Source organism: Budorcas taxicolor, chromosome 5, assembly GCF_023091745.1.
Source record: "Budorcas taxicolor isolate Tak-1 chromosome 5, Takin1.1, whole genome shotgun sequence".
NCBI lineage: Eukaryota > Metazoa > Chordata > Mammalia > Artiodactyla > Bovidae > Budorcas > Budorcas taxicolor.
In genome coordinates, this window is record NC_068914.1 from 15,965,436 (window position 1) to 15,983,919 (window position 18,484).

Genomic DNA, 18,484 nt, shown 5'->3' on the forward strand with positions numbered 1-18,484 from the left:
GCTCAGTATCTCAGACCATAGGTATTACAAATATCTCAGTTCTTCACACCAAATGCTTTAGCCCTCACCTCAAACATTCTCAGATTTTCAACCCAAAATCTCATCCCCTGTGCCCAATAGGAATTGAGTCCCTCACTTTAAAATAACCTCAGCTTCTCCATTAAGAAATACTGCAGTCATTGATTTAGTCTGTGGTTCTTAACCCTTTTTTTCAGCTCTCAGTCATAGGGGGGATGGGAAAACACTCTCATTAAGGTCAGTGGCTTTGTTGGGAGTAGTTCTCATTGAGGATGGATCATATCAACATTTCTGCTCATGGTTGTGATATGAAGTGTCTTCCAGGGGAGAGGGGCATCCCACATCCCCTCCTAGCTTGGGAATTACTTACTTAAATGTTTTCATTTGTCTTTCTCATTGTTACCTATGCTCATTATCACATCTCACTAGTTTCAAAAGCCTCTAAATAATAAAATTTGTCAGAGTCCTTGGAGAAAGGCCATGAGCTCATCACTCCTAATTCTCCAAAGTTAATTGTAGAATCTTAGAGTTGGAGGGGACCTCAGAAGGTCCAGTGGGTTTCAAACTTCTTTCAGGGACTTCTTTTAGCCAGGGACTCTTTTCTTAACAAAATCTTACATAGAACCCCAGTATATTGAGCAGCTGCTGAGGCATGACCATGTAACTCATAGGGTTCTGTGGATTTAAAAACCCCTTATAGTACAAGAGTGAATTCTCTTCAAATTTATTTTATAACAACCCCTAACAAGCAGGTAATTATTCTTTGTTTTCAGGAGTGTCATCCCTCTTGCTTTGGTCTCCTACATTGGCAGGCAGGTTCTCTACCACTAGCACCACCTAGGAAGCTCTCTCTTGCTTTTAAATACTTTGTTTTCATGCCCATCAACAGAGGATTGGTTTAAGAAGATGCGGTATATATAGACAATGCAATATTACTCAACCTTAAAAAAAGAATGAAACATTGCCATTTGCAGCAACATGGATGGACCTAGAGATCATCATACTAAGCGAAGTCAAAGACAAGTATCCTGTGATATTTGTCTAAAAAATAACCTAAAAAATAACACAAATGAATTTATTGACAAAACAGAAACAGACTCACAGAGAAAACACATAGAAAACAAATTTATGGTTCCCAAACGAGAAAGGAAGAGCAGAAGGGATACATTAGGAGTATGGGATTAACAGATACAAACTACTATACATAAAATAGATAAGCAACTAGGATTTACTGCATAGACAGGGAACAATATTTGGTATCTTCAGCAATACGTGAACCGTGAACTTCCAGATGGTTTTGGAAAAGGCAGAGGAACCAGAGATCAAATTGCCAACATCTGCTGGATCATGGAAAAAGCAAGAGAGTTCCAGAAAAACATCTATTTCTGCTTTATTGACTATGCCAAAGCCTTTGACTGTGTGGATCACAGTAAACTGTGGAAAATTCTGAAGGAGATGGGAATATCAGACCACCTGACCTGCCTCTTGAGAAACCTATATGCAGGTCAGGAAGCAACAGTTAGAACTGGACATGGAACAAGACTGGTTCCAAATCAGAAAAGGAGTATGTCAAGGCTGTATATTGTCACCCTGGCTACTTAACTTCTATGCAGAGTACATCATGAGAAACGCTGGGCTGGAAGACACACAAGCTGGAATCAAGATTGCCGGGAGAAATATTAATAACTTCAGATGTGCAGATGGCTCCAAAATCACTGCAGATGGTGACTGCAGCCATGAAATTAAAAGACACTTACTCCTTGGAAGGAAAGTTATGACCAACATAGACAGCATATTCAAAAGCAGAGACATTACTCTGCCAACAAAGGTCCATCTAGTCAAGGCTATGGTTTTTCCAGTGGTCATGTATGGATGTGAGAGTTGGACTGAAGAAGGCTGAGCGCCGAAGAATTGATGCTTTTGAACTGTGGTGTTGGAGAAGACTGTTGAGAGTCCCATGGACTGCAAGGAGATCCAACCAGTCCATTCTGAAGGAGATCAGCCCTGGGATTTCTTCAGAAGGAATGATGCTAAAGCTGAAACTCCAATACTTTGGCCACCTCATGCAAAGAGTTGACTCACTGGAAAAGACTCTGATGCTGGAAGGGATTGGGGGCAGGAGGAGAAGGGGACGACAGAGGATGAGATGGCTGGATGGTATCACTGACTCAATGAACATGAGTTTGAGTGAACTCCGGGAGTTAGTGATGGACAGGGAGGCCTGACGTGCTGCAGTTCATGGCGTCGCAGAGTCGGACACGACTGAGTGACTGAACTGAATTGAACTGAATAATCTATAATGGAAAATAACCAGAAAAAAATACAAAACTGAATCACTTTGCTGTTTACTTGACACTCATATATCATTGTAAATCAACCATACTTCAGTAAAAAGAAACCATCACTTTGAACTGCTCCATTTTCCTCAGCTCAAGAGTAAGTACCTTTATGGGGCAATGGTAAAGAATCCACCTGCCAAGGCAGGAGACACAAGAGATGTTCAATCCCTGGGTCAGGAAGATCCCCTGGAGTACGGAATGGCAACCGACTCCAGTATTCTTGCCTGGAAAATTCCATGGACAGAGGACTGGGGGGCTACAATCCATGGGGTCACAAAGAATCAGACATGACTGAACATGTATGTATAAACCTACTCTAAACTTGCATTCCAAAACTAGGATGGGAAGTGCCTCTCAGTCAGGGGGCAGTCCTTGGTGTAATTTTCAGAGCCTTCGAAAGAAAGATCACCAGAATGACAGAGGGTTCACTTAGTGGGGCCCCCTGTGCTGTGGGGGACTGAGGGCTGGACCTGCCGGGGGCAGGGGCGGGGGGTGGCGGGGATCAAGTGCAATGGAACATCACAAGTCTTGGACCCCATGGGGTTGCCGTACATACTGTTGAAGAGGGAGCTGGCAAGCTTGTTATTATTTATATGTATTTGCCCTCTAACTGCCCTGCGGTGGCTGGAAGTTGTGTGGATGCAACAGCAATGGGGATCAAGGAAGGTGTGTGCCAGGGTGTGTTTGTGTGTGCACATGAAGGCATTTGTGGTCTCCAAATCACCTCTGAGGCCACGTCAGAGAGGCTGTTGAGAGCAGCGCGGGCAGGAGAAGCGAAGTAGTAGAGCCCTCCCTTACCCTCTGTCGAGAACAGGTCAGGTTTGTGATCCTGTTTTTCTGTTTTCCCCTGGGATACCCTAGGGGCCTCCTTAGAAGCCTTGATCTGTGCTTGCTCTGTGAGAAGTGAGAAGATGTCCCTCCATCTTCTCACTCTGCCTTACAGTAAGGAATAAAAGTTTCAGCATCTGGAGGTCAGGAACCAAGTTGCCTTGAGGGCTCAGGCAGGACACATTGATGATTAACCAGCATGCAGGCTGGAGTGCCGGCTAGCCTGCACTTCTGCCTTTAAGGTGGATGATTTACACATCCCTGTGTGTACAATCTCACTGCCCTGCCCCACACTGGCACTTGGAACCAGGCTCTTACCCCTGTGCTTCAAGATAGGAAGTGGCCTTACTCCCCAGCGCCTTACTTCCTGTTGCCCTGGGGAGGGGTGGGGCATGATATTCAGTCACCTCACCCCTTTCCTTTGGCGCTCTGCCCTTCTCCCAGGCAATTTGTTAATTCTTTTCCTATCCTATTCCCTTAATCACCCCTACTGGGCAGTCTGGTTCTCAAACCAGCTCCCAGGACTGTTGGGTAAGGAGAGGAGAGGAGCCCTCCCGGAGAGCTTTGCTCCACCCACCCCCTGGGGGAGGAGGCCTGGGAGGCTGGGACACCTCTCAGCCTCTCAGCTGCCTTCTCCAGGCAGGCGAGTTAGCCTGCTGACAATGGAAGCCCGACTCCCAGTGGGCATCCTGCTGTAATCAAGACTGAACGGCAGCAGTTGGCTGAGCTCCGCCCTGCCCAGTGGGGGCTGGCCTCTAGACTTGGGGGGTACAGCTGCCCAGGCAGGTCAGGAACCTGGCCAGCCTGTTTCTCTTCCTCCAAAACAGTTCTGTGTCTTGTTCCTCTGACAGTGGAGACAGAGAAAGAGCTGGTAACTCCCTCTGCCAGCATCCCAAGGAATCCCTTCATCCCACAAATATTTACTAAGGGTCTGAGGCTGAGTAGAGAGGTGAACAAAGGCAGCCCTGCCCTATCACAATTTACTGGGAAGCCAAATATTAAATAGCGAGCACAGTTCTACTTAGGTACCAGGTACTATTCTGAATGCTTTATGTGCTTTAGTTCATTAATACTCAAAACTCTGTGAGGTAGTTAGTTACGATTCTTCCCCGTTTTCAGATAAGGTAACTGAAGCACAGATAGACTAATTGACTTGCCCAGTGTCACATAGCTGGTCAGTGAGTTGTCCAGAAACCCAAGTCAAGCAGTCTAACACGAGCTCACACTTAAAGACAGTCATGCTCTTGTGTGCTGCCTCTCATACCAGTAAACACATCATTATACAATGTGATGAGCCATAAATAAAAACAAAGGGTGCCTGAAGGAAAATGGGGTTATTTTCTTCTTGCTTCCACTTGCTCTTCTAGCCCACACTGCACTAAGCCTTTTCTAAGTGGTTCCCACTTCATCCCTTTCTTTGCTGGCCAGAGGGAGAACATTCTCTCATCTCTAAGGCTGGAGTGCAGGAAGGAAGGCAGAGTTCCACCTGCATCCTTCGCCCTGGCCTGGTCTCCCTGAACAAACCGTGCCTGAAGGATTTTATCTAATAATGGCCCTGACGCTTACACAAGTCTAGACTGTCAGCTTCCCGAGGGAAGGCTGCTGAGAGCTGGCTCTGCACAGATTGGGGGCGTCTCCCAAGTGTTCAGTGTGACACGGGCGTTTTTGACCTTGGCCTTCTCTCGTCGTGTGAGCCGGACTCGGGGCTTAGGACACGAGTGTAGAGCTCCGCCAGAGAACTCGGTGGTCCAGACCCCTACACGTTCCCAACACATGCATACTTGCACTCACATCCTGAGCACTTGTAGGGTCTGCCCTGGGACAAGCCCACAGGTCAGGAACCTTCTAGCCCCCTCCAGGTGGCCGGGGTCTGAGACCCCCACCCGCACCCCCGCTTTCGCTCCCGGGTGCCTCCGCCCAGCCCCAGCGGCTCCCCGGGCGGGGCGGGGCCGGTGGCGGAAGGCCCCTCCCCCGGGGCGGTCCGGGGGCCGGGCGGGGGGGGCCGGCGGGGCTGGGGGCGGGGCGGGCGGGCGGGCGGCGCGGGGGTGTCCCTCCCTCCCTCGCTCTCCCCGGTAAAGTCTCGCGGTGCTGCCGGGCTCAGCCCCGTCTCCTCCTCTTGCTCCCTCGGCCGGGCGGCGGTGACTGTGCACCGACGTCGGCGCGGGCTGCACCGCCGCGTCCGCCCGCCCGCCAGCATGGCCACCACCGCCACCTGCACCCGCTTCACCGACGACTATCAGCTCTTCGAGGAGCTCGGCAAGTACGGCTCGTCCGCCGCCAGCCGGGGCCCCCCACACCCTGCCCCTGCCGCCCGGGCGCTATGCGGCTCCTCGCCCCGCCCCCCGGCCCTGCACCGGCCGCTGCAGCGCCCCCTCGGCCCGCCCCACCCCCAGCCTTTCCCGCCAGCCGCCTCCCGGGGCCCCCTCGCCCCCAGCTCCCTGCCCCGCAGCCCCCTCCGCGCCCTGCAGCAGCTGCCCGGGCTGCTGCACCCCACGCTGCCGCGGGGACTGCAGCCCCCGGAGCGCTCCTGGGCGCCCTCCAGCCCCGCCCCTTCCGCACCCTTCTGGCGCCCCCCCTAATCCCAACGCCGCCTGTTTGCTGCCCCCTCCCCACTCTGTTCAAGAGCTCACTCAGCACCCGGTCCCATGTCCCACGCGCCTGAGACTCAGGACCCTCCCCGGCCCTGCAGCTCCAACCCTGCTGCGGTGCCCGGGTGTGGGGGATGCTTGGTACCCGGCCCCGCCCCCGGCTAGTGCCGCTTCCAGGATCCCAGCCCCGCTGCTGGGCAGTGCTGCAGCACCCCCGTCCCCTCCCCCCATCCCTGCAGTGGTCCCGGGAGCCGCGCGCCGCAGCCGCAGCATCCCCCTCCCCTCCGCACTGAGCCGGCCGCTGCACCAGCCCCAGCCCCCCACCCCCACCCGCGGCGCCGAGCCTGGCCACTGCAGCCCCCGCCCAGCCCGCCCCCCTGGATGTTTCCAGAGCTGGAGAGTGCGAGCTCCCATTGAGGGCTGGGGGGCGTGTAGAGGGAAGTGTCATGGGGAAGGGGAGTTGTTGATGTCTGAGACCCACAACTGGGTCCTCTCTTTCCCTGCCATCAGTTGAGCTAGGACGCAGTGGGATGAAGCCGGCTAGGGGGATTTGAGTCTCACTTTCCTCCCCATGGTTGAGGGAGACATGTATTAGAAAGACATACCCTCTTTCTAATGTCTCCTTCCCCTACCCCAACTATTCCGCTGAGAAAAGGGCAGGGTCTTCCTTTCTCCGGTCTTCTTGGCTGGGACTGCAGGGCCCTCCGTGAGATGCAGCAGGTGTGTGTTTTAAGCATCTCCGACCAGCTCTTGACGCACAGCCTGAGGTTAGGGCTGTTGCTTTACCCAGAACAGATGTGGGTGGGCGTGGGAGTACCGTGGTCCTCCACCCGCATCTGTTGAGCGGCCTGCAGAGGCCACATCCTTCTGCCCCAGCTTGGATGGTAATAGTCACCACACTGGTGTGTGTGTGTGATTTTGACTAAAGGTCTGGTGATGGGAGCATCACTGTCCTCAGACCTGAAGTGTGTTTGTGTCACTCTGCTCTGCTCCGTGTCCCAGTTCTTTCCCCCTTCTCCCTCCAGGGGTGCTTTCTCTGTGGTCCGCAGGTGTGTGAAGAAAACGTCCACGCAAGAGTATGCAGCAAAAATCATCAATACCAAGAAGTTATCTGCTCGGGGTGAGTATTCCCCGTCTCAGTCTCTCCATGGGGGTGCCTCCAAGGGCTAGTGTTCTTCTGAAGAAGAACCAGCAGTTGGGGGTTGTGGCTTTAGCTCTTGGAGAAGAGTTGGAATTTCAGGGTGGGTGAAGCTAGGCAGAGAATTATACAGGGAACAGATAGAAAAGAATGAAGATGTAAGAGTTGTTGATTGCTGCTAGGAGGAGTGGTCCCTGAAGGCTCAAGGGAGCTTGGTTTTTATGGAGGGGGAGGATATCGGGAGTGGTGGGTGGCTAGCTCTTCGTTTGGGGCGTTTGGAATCTCTGTGTTTGGGGCAGTGGTAGCCACTCCAGGCTTGACTAGTCCCTGCGCCCCAGTGGTGACTTAAGATGGAAATGCAGTAAGTGAACAGCTCTGACAAACCCAGCCTCCCCCTACCCACCAGGCGGCAGAACAGACTCCCAAGGGAAGGGAATCTGTAAACATCAAGGGAGGCTGCTACTGGCGAGGGCTTCTCGGGAACAAATCCTGCCAGATGAACTTGATTGCTTTTTTGATCAAATTACAAAGTTGGTGGTGCAGCAGCAGATGCAGTCTGTCCTGGGTGGAGGGTGATGCCTCATGGTCTGGAAATCTCAATGGCCTGGTCTGAATACGAGCAGCTGGGCCTCAGGATCTGAAGATCTTGAAGGCCCAGGCCTGAGAGCCTAACTTGTGAGATGCTCCCAAGTGCCTGGGGCTGGGGATGGTCAGGCCCTGTGCCTCACACCTTGAACCTTGTCTCCCTGCAGCTTGTGCTGGGTGCTTGCCAAAGTCAACTCATCTGATAGGTATAGACCCAGCAATGTGAAGTCCTCTTCATAGCTGCGGCGAGTAGGGAGGTATGTGGATGGGTCAGGTCACTGAGAGCTGCAAAGTGTAGCCCTGGGACAAAGGTTATAAGACTCAGAAAAGAGTTAAGACCGGGCAGTAGAATGCCCTGGAGAAGATGTGGGCCATGACTCGTAATGACCTGGGCGTCTCTGGAATGAGAGATGTAATACATGTTTCTAAGCATTGGAGAAGCTATAAACTGACAGTGGGCTTCTTGTCAGTTATTCTGGGACCTGTTTAGCAGGTCTGTGTCTGCCTCCTGGCTGGGAGCACCGCTGTCCATCCCCACAAGCAGGGGTTGACTCGCTGTCTTCCTCCCAGCCCCTGCCTCTTGCTGTTCCTCTACACTGGCTATTAAGTTGACTTATTTGTTTGTTTTCTTTCTCTCTGGGTACCTTGAGTCGGAGGCGATGGTTGCCATAGAGATATGTGGGCAGTCAGATGCCCTCCTCCTTTGAGGAGCGGGGACGGTGCAGTGGGCTGGGCTCTTTGGCAGACATCCTCTGGCCAGGGATGCAGGGTGCAGGCAGGGATGGCGGTTTGAGAATGGATACCTCCCGGTGCCCACACAGCATAGCCCGTGTGCATCAGTAACGGGGCTGGTGTCTGATGTCTCCAGTTAATGATGCAATGCTTTGCTTTCCCGGTCTCACTGCTGTCCTCTGACCCAGGTGTGAGGGTGGGAGAGACAGCTGCGAGCTGAACTTTAGGGTGAGGAGAGCTGGTGTGGTGACTTTGCGGAGTTGCCTGCCTTAGGCTATCTTCTTCTGTTCCTTCCCTACCCACCTGAACTTCCCTAACCTGTGCGGTCATGTCCCTTTCCAGGCTTCACCTTCTTTCAACCTTGTCCCATCTTTGCCAGCTGATATCTTTTTTCCCTGCCCAAACTGGATGAGGTTTTATTTCCCTTTGATTTTTTTTTCTTCAAGAAGATTCTTGTGTAAGATCATATGCTTCGGGCAGCAACTCCCCCTCTCGAGATGATTATGCCAAAACTGGGGCTCTGCTGTGTGGCCTGTGTGCCAGGTTGACTTTGGCCCGGTCCTGGCTGGTAGGTACAGATGCCAACAAGAGAGGTCAGGGATATGTAAGTGCCAATACTGTTTGGAGATTGAGAGTGGGAGGCTGTTGTCTTGGAGATGGAGGGAGTTGTCCGGGGGTTGCACCGTAGGTGTGGGTGTAGGGGATTGAGCTCCCGGGGAGAGTTGGGCCAGGGTGCCCACTAGGCTAGTGCCCGTGGGGTTAGTGAGTGAAGGCCGTGGCTTTCCTGCAGCCTCTCAGTTTACGCTGTATATTTTATAAAGGTGCAGCGGCTGGGGCTGGGTTTCACTCATCGCTGTCTGTCTGTCTAGGGCTCCACAGGTGTTGGATTTCTGTATCTGGGAATGTGGTGGGCCCACCAGGGTCATCCATGAAAGTCTGAAGGGCGTTTGCTGAGTCTCCCTGCCTGTTCCTTTCTTGTTTGTGATTCTCTGTGCTGCAGAGTGAAAGAGAGACTGTCAGGCTGCTTCTCCTTGCCCTCCGTGGTGAGGTGGCCCGGGAGGCATGGGGAGAGATCACCTGGTCTCCTGGGGGGTCAGCTCTGGATAAGAATCCTTTTGCTCTGATGTTTCTTGTCATGGTGGCCTCAGGGGCCCATGATGGTGGCTGTGCGACAACGTAGAGAGCTCAGGCCGCTCAGTGTTGAGCACTGTCTTCGTCTGCGGGTCTGTCTGTGTAAAGTCACTGAAAGTCACATAATGTCACTCCATTTGCTTTGGAACGGCAATAGGTGTGGAGTTGGGGCTCTTGAGCCTGTGATTCCAAGCTTAGCTCTCAGCTAGGCTGAAGGAGGCATTTAAAATAGGCTTGGATGCAGAGCTAGTGGGCCAGGTGATGGCAATGATAAGTCGTTATTTTAAGATTTAAGAGCACCCCCTCCCCCAGGAGCCTGAGCCCTTATGTCTTCTTTTATTTTTAAATCTTCAGATTCCCTTCTTATCTTTATTCATATGCATATAGATTTTCACCTCGTGGAACATAACATTTCATATCCCACTCTCTTGCTTATATCCAAACCATTTCCCATATTGCTACAGTTGAAGGGCAAATGGTCCTTTCTTTTTTCTACGTAGTTTAGGATTTATCCTTGGAGCAGTTTACATCATAAGAAATTTCTCTGTTTGGACCATTTATCTGAATTCCAGTTGCTTTCACTGGGAAGGGATGCTTAGCCTTACTAAAAGGTGCTATGGGAAACAATATTATGAAATCTGTTAATAACACTTGCCTTGTTTGTTTATTTATTTAATCTGTATACCCCATGTGAAGAAATTTCTGTTGAAGTTAAATGTAAGCAAAAGCCTTCCCCTTCCCCAGGACCTGGGAGGTAAGGATAGGAATCATATCTGTTTCTTTACGTATGTGATTGATACATATTGATACACGGGCCTGATACATATTGACAGAACAAAGTGCTTGGTACATACTACAGGTTGAATGAATGGACTGTGTAACCAGCCAGGTTGCCGTTTGGCTTTGGCTCTCAGGAAACTCATAGCCAGGTTGCTGGAACCCTTGTACCCTGGCACTGGCTTGGGTTCTCTCTGATCCATGGACCAGGCTGTAGTCCTGACACAACTGTAGGAGAGAACAGATGAAGTTAAAGACTTGTGCTTGGGGAATAAGACAGGTGGGAGATATAGGAGGATATTGCAGCTTATCACCTTCCTTCCCTGTCATAAATGGCCTTTTAGGGCAATGTCAGGACTTCCTCTAAGCAGCAGTTTTCAATTTTAGTGTGCAAGAGGATCACCTTGAAGACTGGTTAAGAATGCAGATTCCTGGGCTCTAGCCAGAGATTCTGCTTTGGGAAGTCTGGGGTGGAGCCTCAGAATCTACACTTTTAACAAGTGCCTTAGTGAGTTTCATGCAGGTGGGCCCTGAGCCACACGTTTAAGAAATGCTGTCTAAAAAGCGACAGCCGTGACAGTTGCTCTTGCCATGCTCTTTGATATTTACCAGACACACCTTGGCCCAGCCTTCTCCAGGTGGTGTCTCTGCCGCTCTGTGACCATCTGTGCACACGGGCTGTTCTGTGATTAGGGGCCTCTTCTGAGCCCCCAGATTGGGGTGTCAGTTCACATCCAAGGCTGTGGCAAGCTGAGTGGCTGTAATTGTGGCATGTTGGCCACCAGAAGGGCAAAGGCTGTGCCTTTCTTGGTCCAGCTGGCCCTGGGGACTGAACTTTCTTGGTCCAGCTGGCCCTGGGGACTGAAATAGGATCCCCCCCGGGTGGTGCCAGCTGAAAGTCTCCGCCCCCTTAGTGTTGGCCTGAGTAGCCCCCATGACATTTGTGTCCCCTGTGGTATCTCCAAGTGAGACTTTCCTGTTAAGGATGAAGAGAGGGGAGGGTGACGCAGCAGTGAAGGGGGGCAGGAGTAAGAGAGATCTATACGGCATTGGAGCACCGGGACTCTGGGACTTGAAGCATTTGAGGAGGTTAGATCCGAAACGGTGCTTTTCCTTGGATAAAACAGACCAATTTCTGTGGACAGAGAAGTGAGCATCCTGTGTAGAGGTGACTGAGCTCCTCTGACTCTCCCCGCTGGATGAGGAAACAGCTTGGAGGCCCCTTCTTTGTGCTAAGGGTTGGTTTCATCATCCAGCCATGCTGTGAGCTGTGTCATTTAGCTCCTACAACAGTGGCTTGCCGTCCTGCCCACCCGCCCCTTCCCAGAGTGATTTTGGGTGCTAGCATCATAGGGTGGTGATGCAGGTTGGAAGGGGCCCCATCCTGTAGGAGAAGCCCGTGCTTGCTTCCTGCTGCTTGCTCTGGGCCCTGGTCAGGAGCTGTGCTCCAAGCTTTGAGGCTGTGCTGAAACCCTAGAGGTGAGTGGCTGACCCCATTCTCTGCGGAGGCTGGAGGCAGAGAAGGGGTGGAGTGGGTGTGACCAGCTCCTGCCCCATCTCTGAGCGTGCTGCTCTCTGGACAGCCTTGGCAGGCTGACAAGGGCCTGATCCCATGGGTGCCAAAAGGGTGGTGACAGGAAGAGATGGGCACTTTGCACCTTTCGAGTGCCTCTCGGCAGAAGCCCTTTGTCTTCTGTCCATGGGCCAGACAGATCTCCCTTACAGCCGGTGGGGAAACCAGAACGCAAAAGACCGGTTTGTTCATTGTGAGCTGTAGGCATGCCAGTGATATTGCCAGTGCTCAGATCCCAGCATCTTTAAGCAGTGTGGTCATCATTTAGCCTTTGGCTCTTCCCTTTAAAATACAGATTCTGGATATTTTGTTTCTGTGCTAAATCCTGATAGAGCACCTCCACGCCTCTCCATCTAGACCCAGAGCTCTGAGCCCAGTGGAGCAGATCCCTCCCTTCCACTGACGAAGTCTCGCTCTCATCTGAACATACCTCTGTGGGTAGAGACTGCTGTATGGTAGGGATGTTTCCAGCCACTTCCCCCCCAAACACCACCTCTACTTCCTGGGCCCTATCAGCAGCAGCTTCCCATCTGCTCCCCTCTTCTCTCCTCCCTCTCTTTCCCCTCCCCCAGCTTGCTGCTGCCCTGGGAGGAGCTATTTTTAGGGGCTGCTTCCTGGGATGTTTTACTTGGGGCTGGTTACCATGAAGGAAATGTCACCAAAACAGTGGGCAAAGGCTGCAGGCACCCAGAGCCCTGCTGGGGGCATGGAGAGCTCAGTGGCTGACCCTGTTCTGGCTTGCTAGTGACCCCATGGGGATTTTCTCTGTCCAAGCTGGTCTGGGAAGACTTTCACTATGGGCCTCTTCTTGGAGCCTCTCTCCTTGTCCTCCTTAGTTGAAGCTTCTGTCTTAAGATCCAGAGACCAGAGTAAGGCTCAGGTCTTCGTGTCACCCAGTTCAAACTGCTAGATTTAGGGCTAAAGAGAAGGAAAGGACACCAGTTCAAAGGACAGAGCCTTGGGGGTTCACATGGCGACTTTTCAGGCCCCACTGGGCTGTATTCACAGCCCTCAGCTAGTCCCCAGTTGTATGGATATGAATTAGAAGCTGTGGCCCCTGCTCTTATGTGATACACAGACTTTTGCTCTTAATTGGGGACTTTGCACCTTTAGAGTGAGATTCAGAGAGGAAGGGCTGTGGCATCACAATGTCAGGGTGAGGTCAGTGGGATTGTAGCTTGGGATTCCCAAGGCCAGGGGCTGTTTATAAGCAGCTGGGGAATGTGGATTATGACACCAAATCCCTGTGCTGCCCTTGTTTCTTCTCCTCCGAGCGATGCCTCAGAGGGCCAGAAGGGGGAAGCAAGAGGAGACGCCCACACAGAGCATCTGAACTGGGTGGGCTGTGGGAAGCTTTTCCTGATCCATGTTGGGACCACAGGCACAGACCTTCAAAATAACTCCGAAAAGTTGAGGATGTCATTGAGATCAGAACCTGGGGAGGGTCCCCCTAGCCAGAGCAGGGCTTTGTGTCTTTGCCCACTTACAGTGGGCTGTATGTTTAGATGTCAGCAGGATCTTAGTTGAAGTCCGTGCTAGCATTTGTGGTTTTAGAGACGTCACTGAATCAGCCAGTGTGTCTCTGTAGGGCTGTGGAGAACCTGGCTGGCTTTCCCTGCACTCCATCCTGGTGGGGCAGGAAAGTGAGTTTGGAGCAGGCATCATCCCTCGGGGAGAGGTGTTTCGAGGTCTCCTCACCGTCTGCTTCCCCTGCTCTGCATCTGGTCATGCCTTTGCTGCCCTTCTCGTCAAGGGTTTTCAGCCTTTGTGGTGCCCTGACTCCAGTCTTAAGCTCTTGTGCAGAAGGCGGGGGAGGCAAGGGGTCCTGGTGTCCAGGGCCTGGCCCTCACCTCAGGGTGCTATCAGGAAGGCCTGAAGGGGGATCTTGGTAATGGCCGCTTCTGCTTTCTGCTCCTGTTACCATCTAGCTCTTGAGGTGGAAATCCTTGCAGAGGGCTGTGGTTGGAGCTGGGCTGAAGGCCGGCAGGGGTGGGTCTCTCCATGGCAGTAGCACACAGGCAGGCAGGAAGTGGCCCTGTGCAAAAGCGGGAAGTGGCTGTTGTCAAACAGGAAGGGGGGGCTGGGCCGTGTGAGGGGGTGGGGACGAGCCCAGTCGAAAGGTGGGTGGGAAGAGGGTCAGCCTTGAAGAAGGTCTGGAACAGAGCTCAGCGGTCACTGGAAGGAGGAGTGTCTCAAGGGAGAAGGCCGCCTTCGTGACGGGAGCACTGCTGATGTGTTAGCACCTTGGGATGTCAAGCCAGGGCCTGGACCTACCACTGTGGACCAGGCCAGGTCAGTGGCCTTAGCCGTTCGGGACTTGGGGATGCTGAGTTTCGGACTTCCCTGATAGCTCAGTTGATAAAGAATCTGCCTACAATGTGGGAGACCCGGGTTTGATCCCTGTGTTGGGAAAATCCCCTGGAGGAGGGCATGGCAACCCACTCCAGTATTCTTGCCTGGAGAATCCCTGTGGACAGAGGAGCCTGGTGGGCTGCAGTCCATGGGGTCAGAAAGTCAGACACGACTGAGCAACTAAGCACAGCACAGCATGCTGAGTTTATAGGACAAACCCTGCAGCTGGAAAAGATGTTCTGCAAACCTGACTTGTTCCTGAAACATTGCTGCTACTTGTACGGAGCCCTGTGCTTCTTCCCAGACACACAGTGGAGAACAGGACAGGAAGTGAGGGGGAAAGGGATGGGAGACAGAGGTTGGGGTGCTGGCCAGCTGAGCGAGGATCCTCCTCAGGAGCAGGGAGAGCGTGGTAGGCAGGAACCACACGGCTCATTGAGCATTGTTTCAGGATGGCAGGGCGCCACAGCCCATAAGGCTGGGGCCGAGGACGACCAGGGCTCCCACAGACAGTGGCTTTAACTGGGCTGTCCTCTCTCGGAGGTTACCCTGCTGGTAGCCTTCCCCTGCAGGCTGCAGACACCAGCGGGCCCCACCCAAATGGAAGGCTGTGATGGAGCCAGGTCAAGGGCTTGGTTAGTGTTCCAAGACCCCGTGAATGCCCAGGCTGATGGAGAGTGGGTCCAGCTCTCTCGTGTCTCTGGTGATGGCCGTGGGCACAAGCCCAGCCTGGGAGACCTCGTCTGTCTTACTGCTGGACCCTTGGAAAGGAGGCTCTCCCTGAGTACCAGGCACTGTGCGGAGCATTTACTCAAATACGTCGTTTAAGCCACAGACATCCCTGCCTTCATTTTAGAAGTGAGGAAACTTTTTCCCAAGCTGTGTACCTGGCTCACTGTCACCTCCGTTCTATCACATGTCACTCCATGCCAAGGCTGTCCTTGACCATGCAGTTTAAGGGTGCACTCTCCCACTGCCCTGCTTTATTTTTCTTTACTGCACTTGCCGTGACATCTAACATGCCATCCGGTTCTTACGGTCTGTCCCCCGACCAAGCTCCACTAGCGTATCAGCTTGCTGAGGGTGGGGACTGTTGTCTGTTCTGTTCACTGCTCTGTTCCCAGCATCTGAAACAGCACCTGTCGCATAGTAGGCCTCAGTAAGTATTTTCTGAATGAATAAATGAGACTCAGATGGGTTTGGGACTCGCAGCTCTAGGGCTCCATCTGGGGCTGTCTGATTCAAAACCAGTGGGTTAATGGCCAGACTCCATGACTGAGGGTCAGACCAAGGACCACGGCACAGCCTGGGGTTCAAAGAAGACTTGTGCAGAATGTGGTACTCAGCTCCGTGGAGTTAGGGTCAAACTGCATGACTGTCTAGGACCCTCTGGACCCTGGGCAGCTCCTTCGAGGAGCTGGGAGTGTGACTGTGTCTCTTCTCTTCCCACTCTGAGTCACTGATAAAGCCAGAGCGCCCTTATTTTTAGTGCCGTTGCTGTTGTGGAACTGTAACCATTAGCCAGTAAGAGACTTAAGGGAGGAGATAAACATTAATCTTCTGGGCCTTCCCCTCAGCTGCCACCTCCGCATCGCAAGATACTGCTCTCCTGCACCTGCCCGGGCAGCCCAGCCCGAGAGTTGCGGGTTGGAGGGTGTGAGGTGAGTGGTGAGAGAGAGGGCCAGGAGGTCTTCAGCTTTAGTGTGGCTTGCTTGGTACCACCATCCCACGACCAGGGCTGGGGAGGAAGGTGGGGTCTCCCTGACGTCCCCCAGTCAGGTCTGGAAGAAGCAAGCCCCCTGTCACCAGGCAACGCTAGTGCCGCTTCCCCAACTGCACTGCCTTCTGGAGGTCCCGGCCCCGAGGGGTCACAGGCAGTGTGGGATTACCTAGGGCTTTCCTGGCTGCATCCTGGTCAGTCCCCATACCGAACTCAAGGATGGGACGGAAGGCCTGACCCAGATCTATGGGCATAGATTAGCTGGGCAGCAGGAACTGATCTCTGCCTGTCCCTACCTCCTTCTTCCACAGAGCAGAGCCATCCCTAGAGGGAACGTTTAGGATAGAGCTGAGGGTGCTTGGTGAGACAGTAAATATGAGTTCCTTCTCACCTATAATCCGTGCGTTATCTCAGGCAGGCCTGGGTTTGAATTCGCACTTCTCTCCCATTCCTGCTGTAGGACCTTGGGTGAATTATTTAACTTCTCTGGGCCTGTTTTATCATCTGTGAAATGTGGACAGTCAGTGCACCCGCCTGGTAGGATGGTTGTGAGGGTCCTGGGAGGCTTTACAGAGGCTCTTTGCTGTTTAGGTGGAGATGGGGTGGGCACAAGCCCCTACCAAGGGATGCAGGAATCGCTTGGCAGCTATGGAAGGGACAGTACCTGCCTAGACCTGTAGGAGTGGGGCTGAACTGGACTGTGCCCCTAAAGCCTGGAGTCTTGACTTGATGCTCTCATTTTTCCTGATCCTGTCATCATATCGTAGCGATGGAGAAAGAGGGCTCTAGGCTCAGACCACCTGCCTCTGGGGCCTGTTTGTGTGACCTTGGGCAGGTTACTTGAAACTTTTAAGTCTCAGTTTCCCCCTTTGCAATGTAACTGAGCTAATCAGATCCTCCGTTTCACTGGGTTTCTGTGAGGATGAAATAAGATTGTGCCTCTGCCCAGCGTATAGTAAATACTTAATAAAGAATAGTTTTTACTAGTACTGTCAATGCTATTGATAAACCATTATGAAGCCTCTGATGTGGAAGGAGCTCTAGGAAGCATCACACAGAGAGGTGCCACTCTGAAGGGCTTATGACCGAAAGATAAGTGATTTAAATGTGTGATGTGAGAACTATAAGAGGTGCTCTGGGAGACAGAGCTTGGTCATGGGGAGAGAAGTCACAGTCTACTGGGAGAAACAGGGAAGACTTTGTGAAGGAGGTGGTTTTGGTGGAGTTCAGCAAGTAGAGATTGGGGGTAGAGTGGCTGGGGCTTCTAGGCTACCTTGTTTTAAGCAGTAGCAGCCTCTCTTTCTGTGCCTGGAGCTCTGCCTTCCTCTGGAAGGAATCAACTACCACATCTTGCTTAGATTTGTGGGCTCTTGGATTCTGGTCGTTTCAAAGCAGCGTGACCTCAGAACATGCATGGCAATAGGTCAGAGCTCCCAGCAGTAGGCAGCCAAGCGGGTCCTGGGAAGAAGCAGGATTTCTGCAAAATGGGCATCGTAATACTACCAACCTGCAAAAGTTGTTTTGAGACTAAATTAAAAGATGTATCTGCCTCGTGTAGAAGTAAGCACTCAATAAACATTAGCAATTTTTTTTCAAGTTATCATGTCTCCATTGTCAGCATGGTTATGTTTCAGGATTGCCGTGAAGACTGCATTAGGGAATATATGCAAAACTCCTAGCACAATATATGTTCATGTAGTAGGTGTTCAGTAAAACTTAGCCATTATCATTAGTATTTTCAACAAGGAAGAGATTCTGGACACCCTGGCCCAGTGAAATCCCTGCTGTGGTGGAAAGAGCACCAGAGTTTTAGTTTAAGACTTGGATTTAAATCCTGGCTCTGCCACTCACTAGCTTGGGAAGCTTTCCTAAGACACTGCTTCAAGGCAAAAGGTTGTCATTAATACCTGTCTCCAGAATTGCTGTGACCTGCTATGTTAATTCAGCAAATTGTTTTTTTTTTAAAAAAGGGCCATAGTAGGTGCCTCAGAATTGAAGGCATATGAATAGCCAAGTGGCCGCAAATAGAATGGATGTCTGATCGCTTTCGTTTTCTCTCTTCCACTTTTAGATCACCAGAAACTAGAACGTGAGGCCCGGATATGCCGACTTTTGAAACATCCAAACATCGGTAAGTGCCCTTATATAGAGCATGTCTTGGGTATTTTGTAGAAGGTGGCGAGAACAGAGATCCACTGTTTTTGTGTGGGGAACCACTTCTGTCCCTGGGCGTCTGCCTGGTGTCTTTTTTTACCCAGGCAGCATCGCAGCTCGGAATTCTGGGGTGTTCTAGTTTAGAGACCTGAACGTCTCCCTCCCTGTGGTGCCATCTCAGGGCTGGGAGTGAGGTATCAGAATATGTTTCAGGCTCCCTTTCTTCCCCTCTCCTTCCGTCTTTGGGCTGAGGGCCAGGTCTTCGGCGTGTGAGGCTCGGGGCGAGTGGCCTGCCAGCACCCCTCGCCAGGGGCCTTCCGCGGCCGTCAGGAAAGGGTCTGCACTTTGTTCCTGGACTTGAAAGAGTTTTGTTCCTTGTTGCGGGATCGTGTGCACTCTGGGGGTTTCCATGGCACTCCCGTTTGTACTCCCCGGAGCCAGGAAAGCAAGCTGCCCACCCGCCTGGCTTCCCTGAAGAAGGGGTGGCAGGAGCCACTCGGCTGGAGAAGGAGAAAAAATTAAGAGGATTTCTCCCTGCTCCCACCCTGA

General features: G+C 52.3%; 1 protein-coding gene across 17 annotated transcripts in view; it reads left to right on the forward strand.

Annotated features, from left to right (window-relative positions):
• The first annotated feature begins 5,318 nt into the window (after positions 1-5,318).
• The window catches only part of CAMK2G (calcium/calmodulin dependent protein kinase II gamma), a 55,018-nt gene continuing 41,852 nt past the window's right edge, over positions 5,319-18,484 (forward strand). For all 17 annotated transcript variants that reach the window (XM_052639872.1, XM_052639879.1, XM_052639875.1 and 14 more), the window contains exons 1-3: positions 5,319-5,445; positions 6,799-6,893; positions 17,853-17,912. In XM_052639872.1, coding sequence (XP_052495832.1) covers positions 5,381-5,445; positions 6,799-6,893; positions 17,853-17,912 — 220 coding nt within the window. In that variant the 5' untranslated portion in view covers positions 5,319-5,380. The remainder of the gene's footprint in view (positions 5,446-6,798; positions 6,894-17,852; positions 17,913-18,484) is intronic.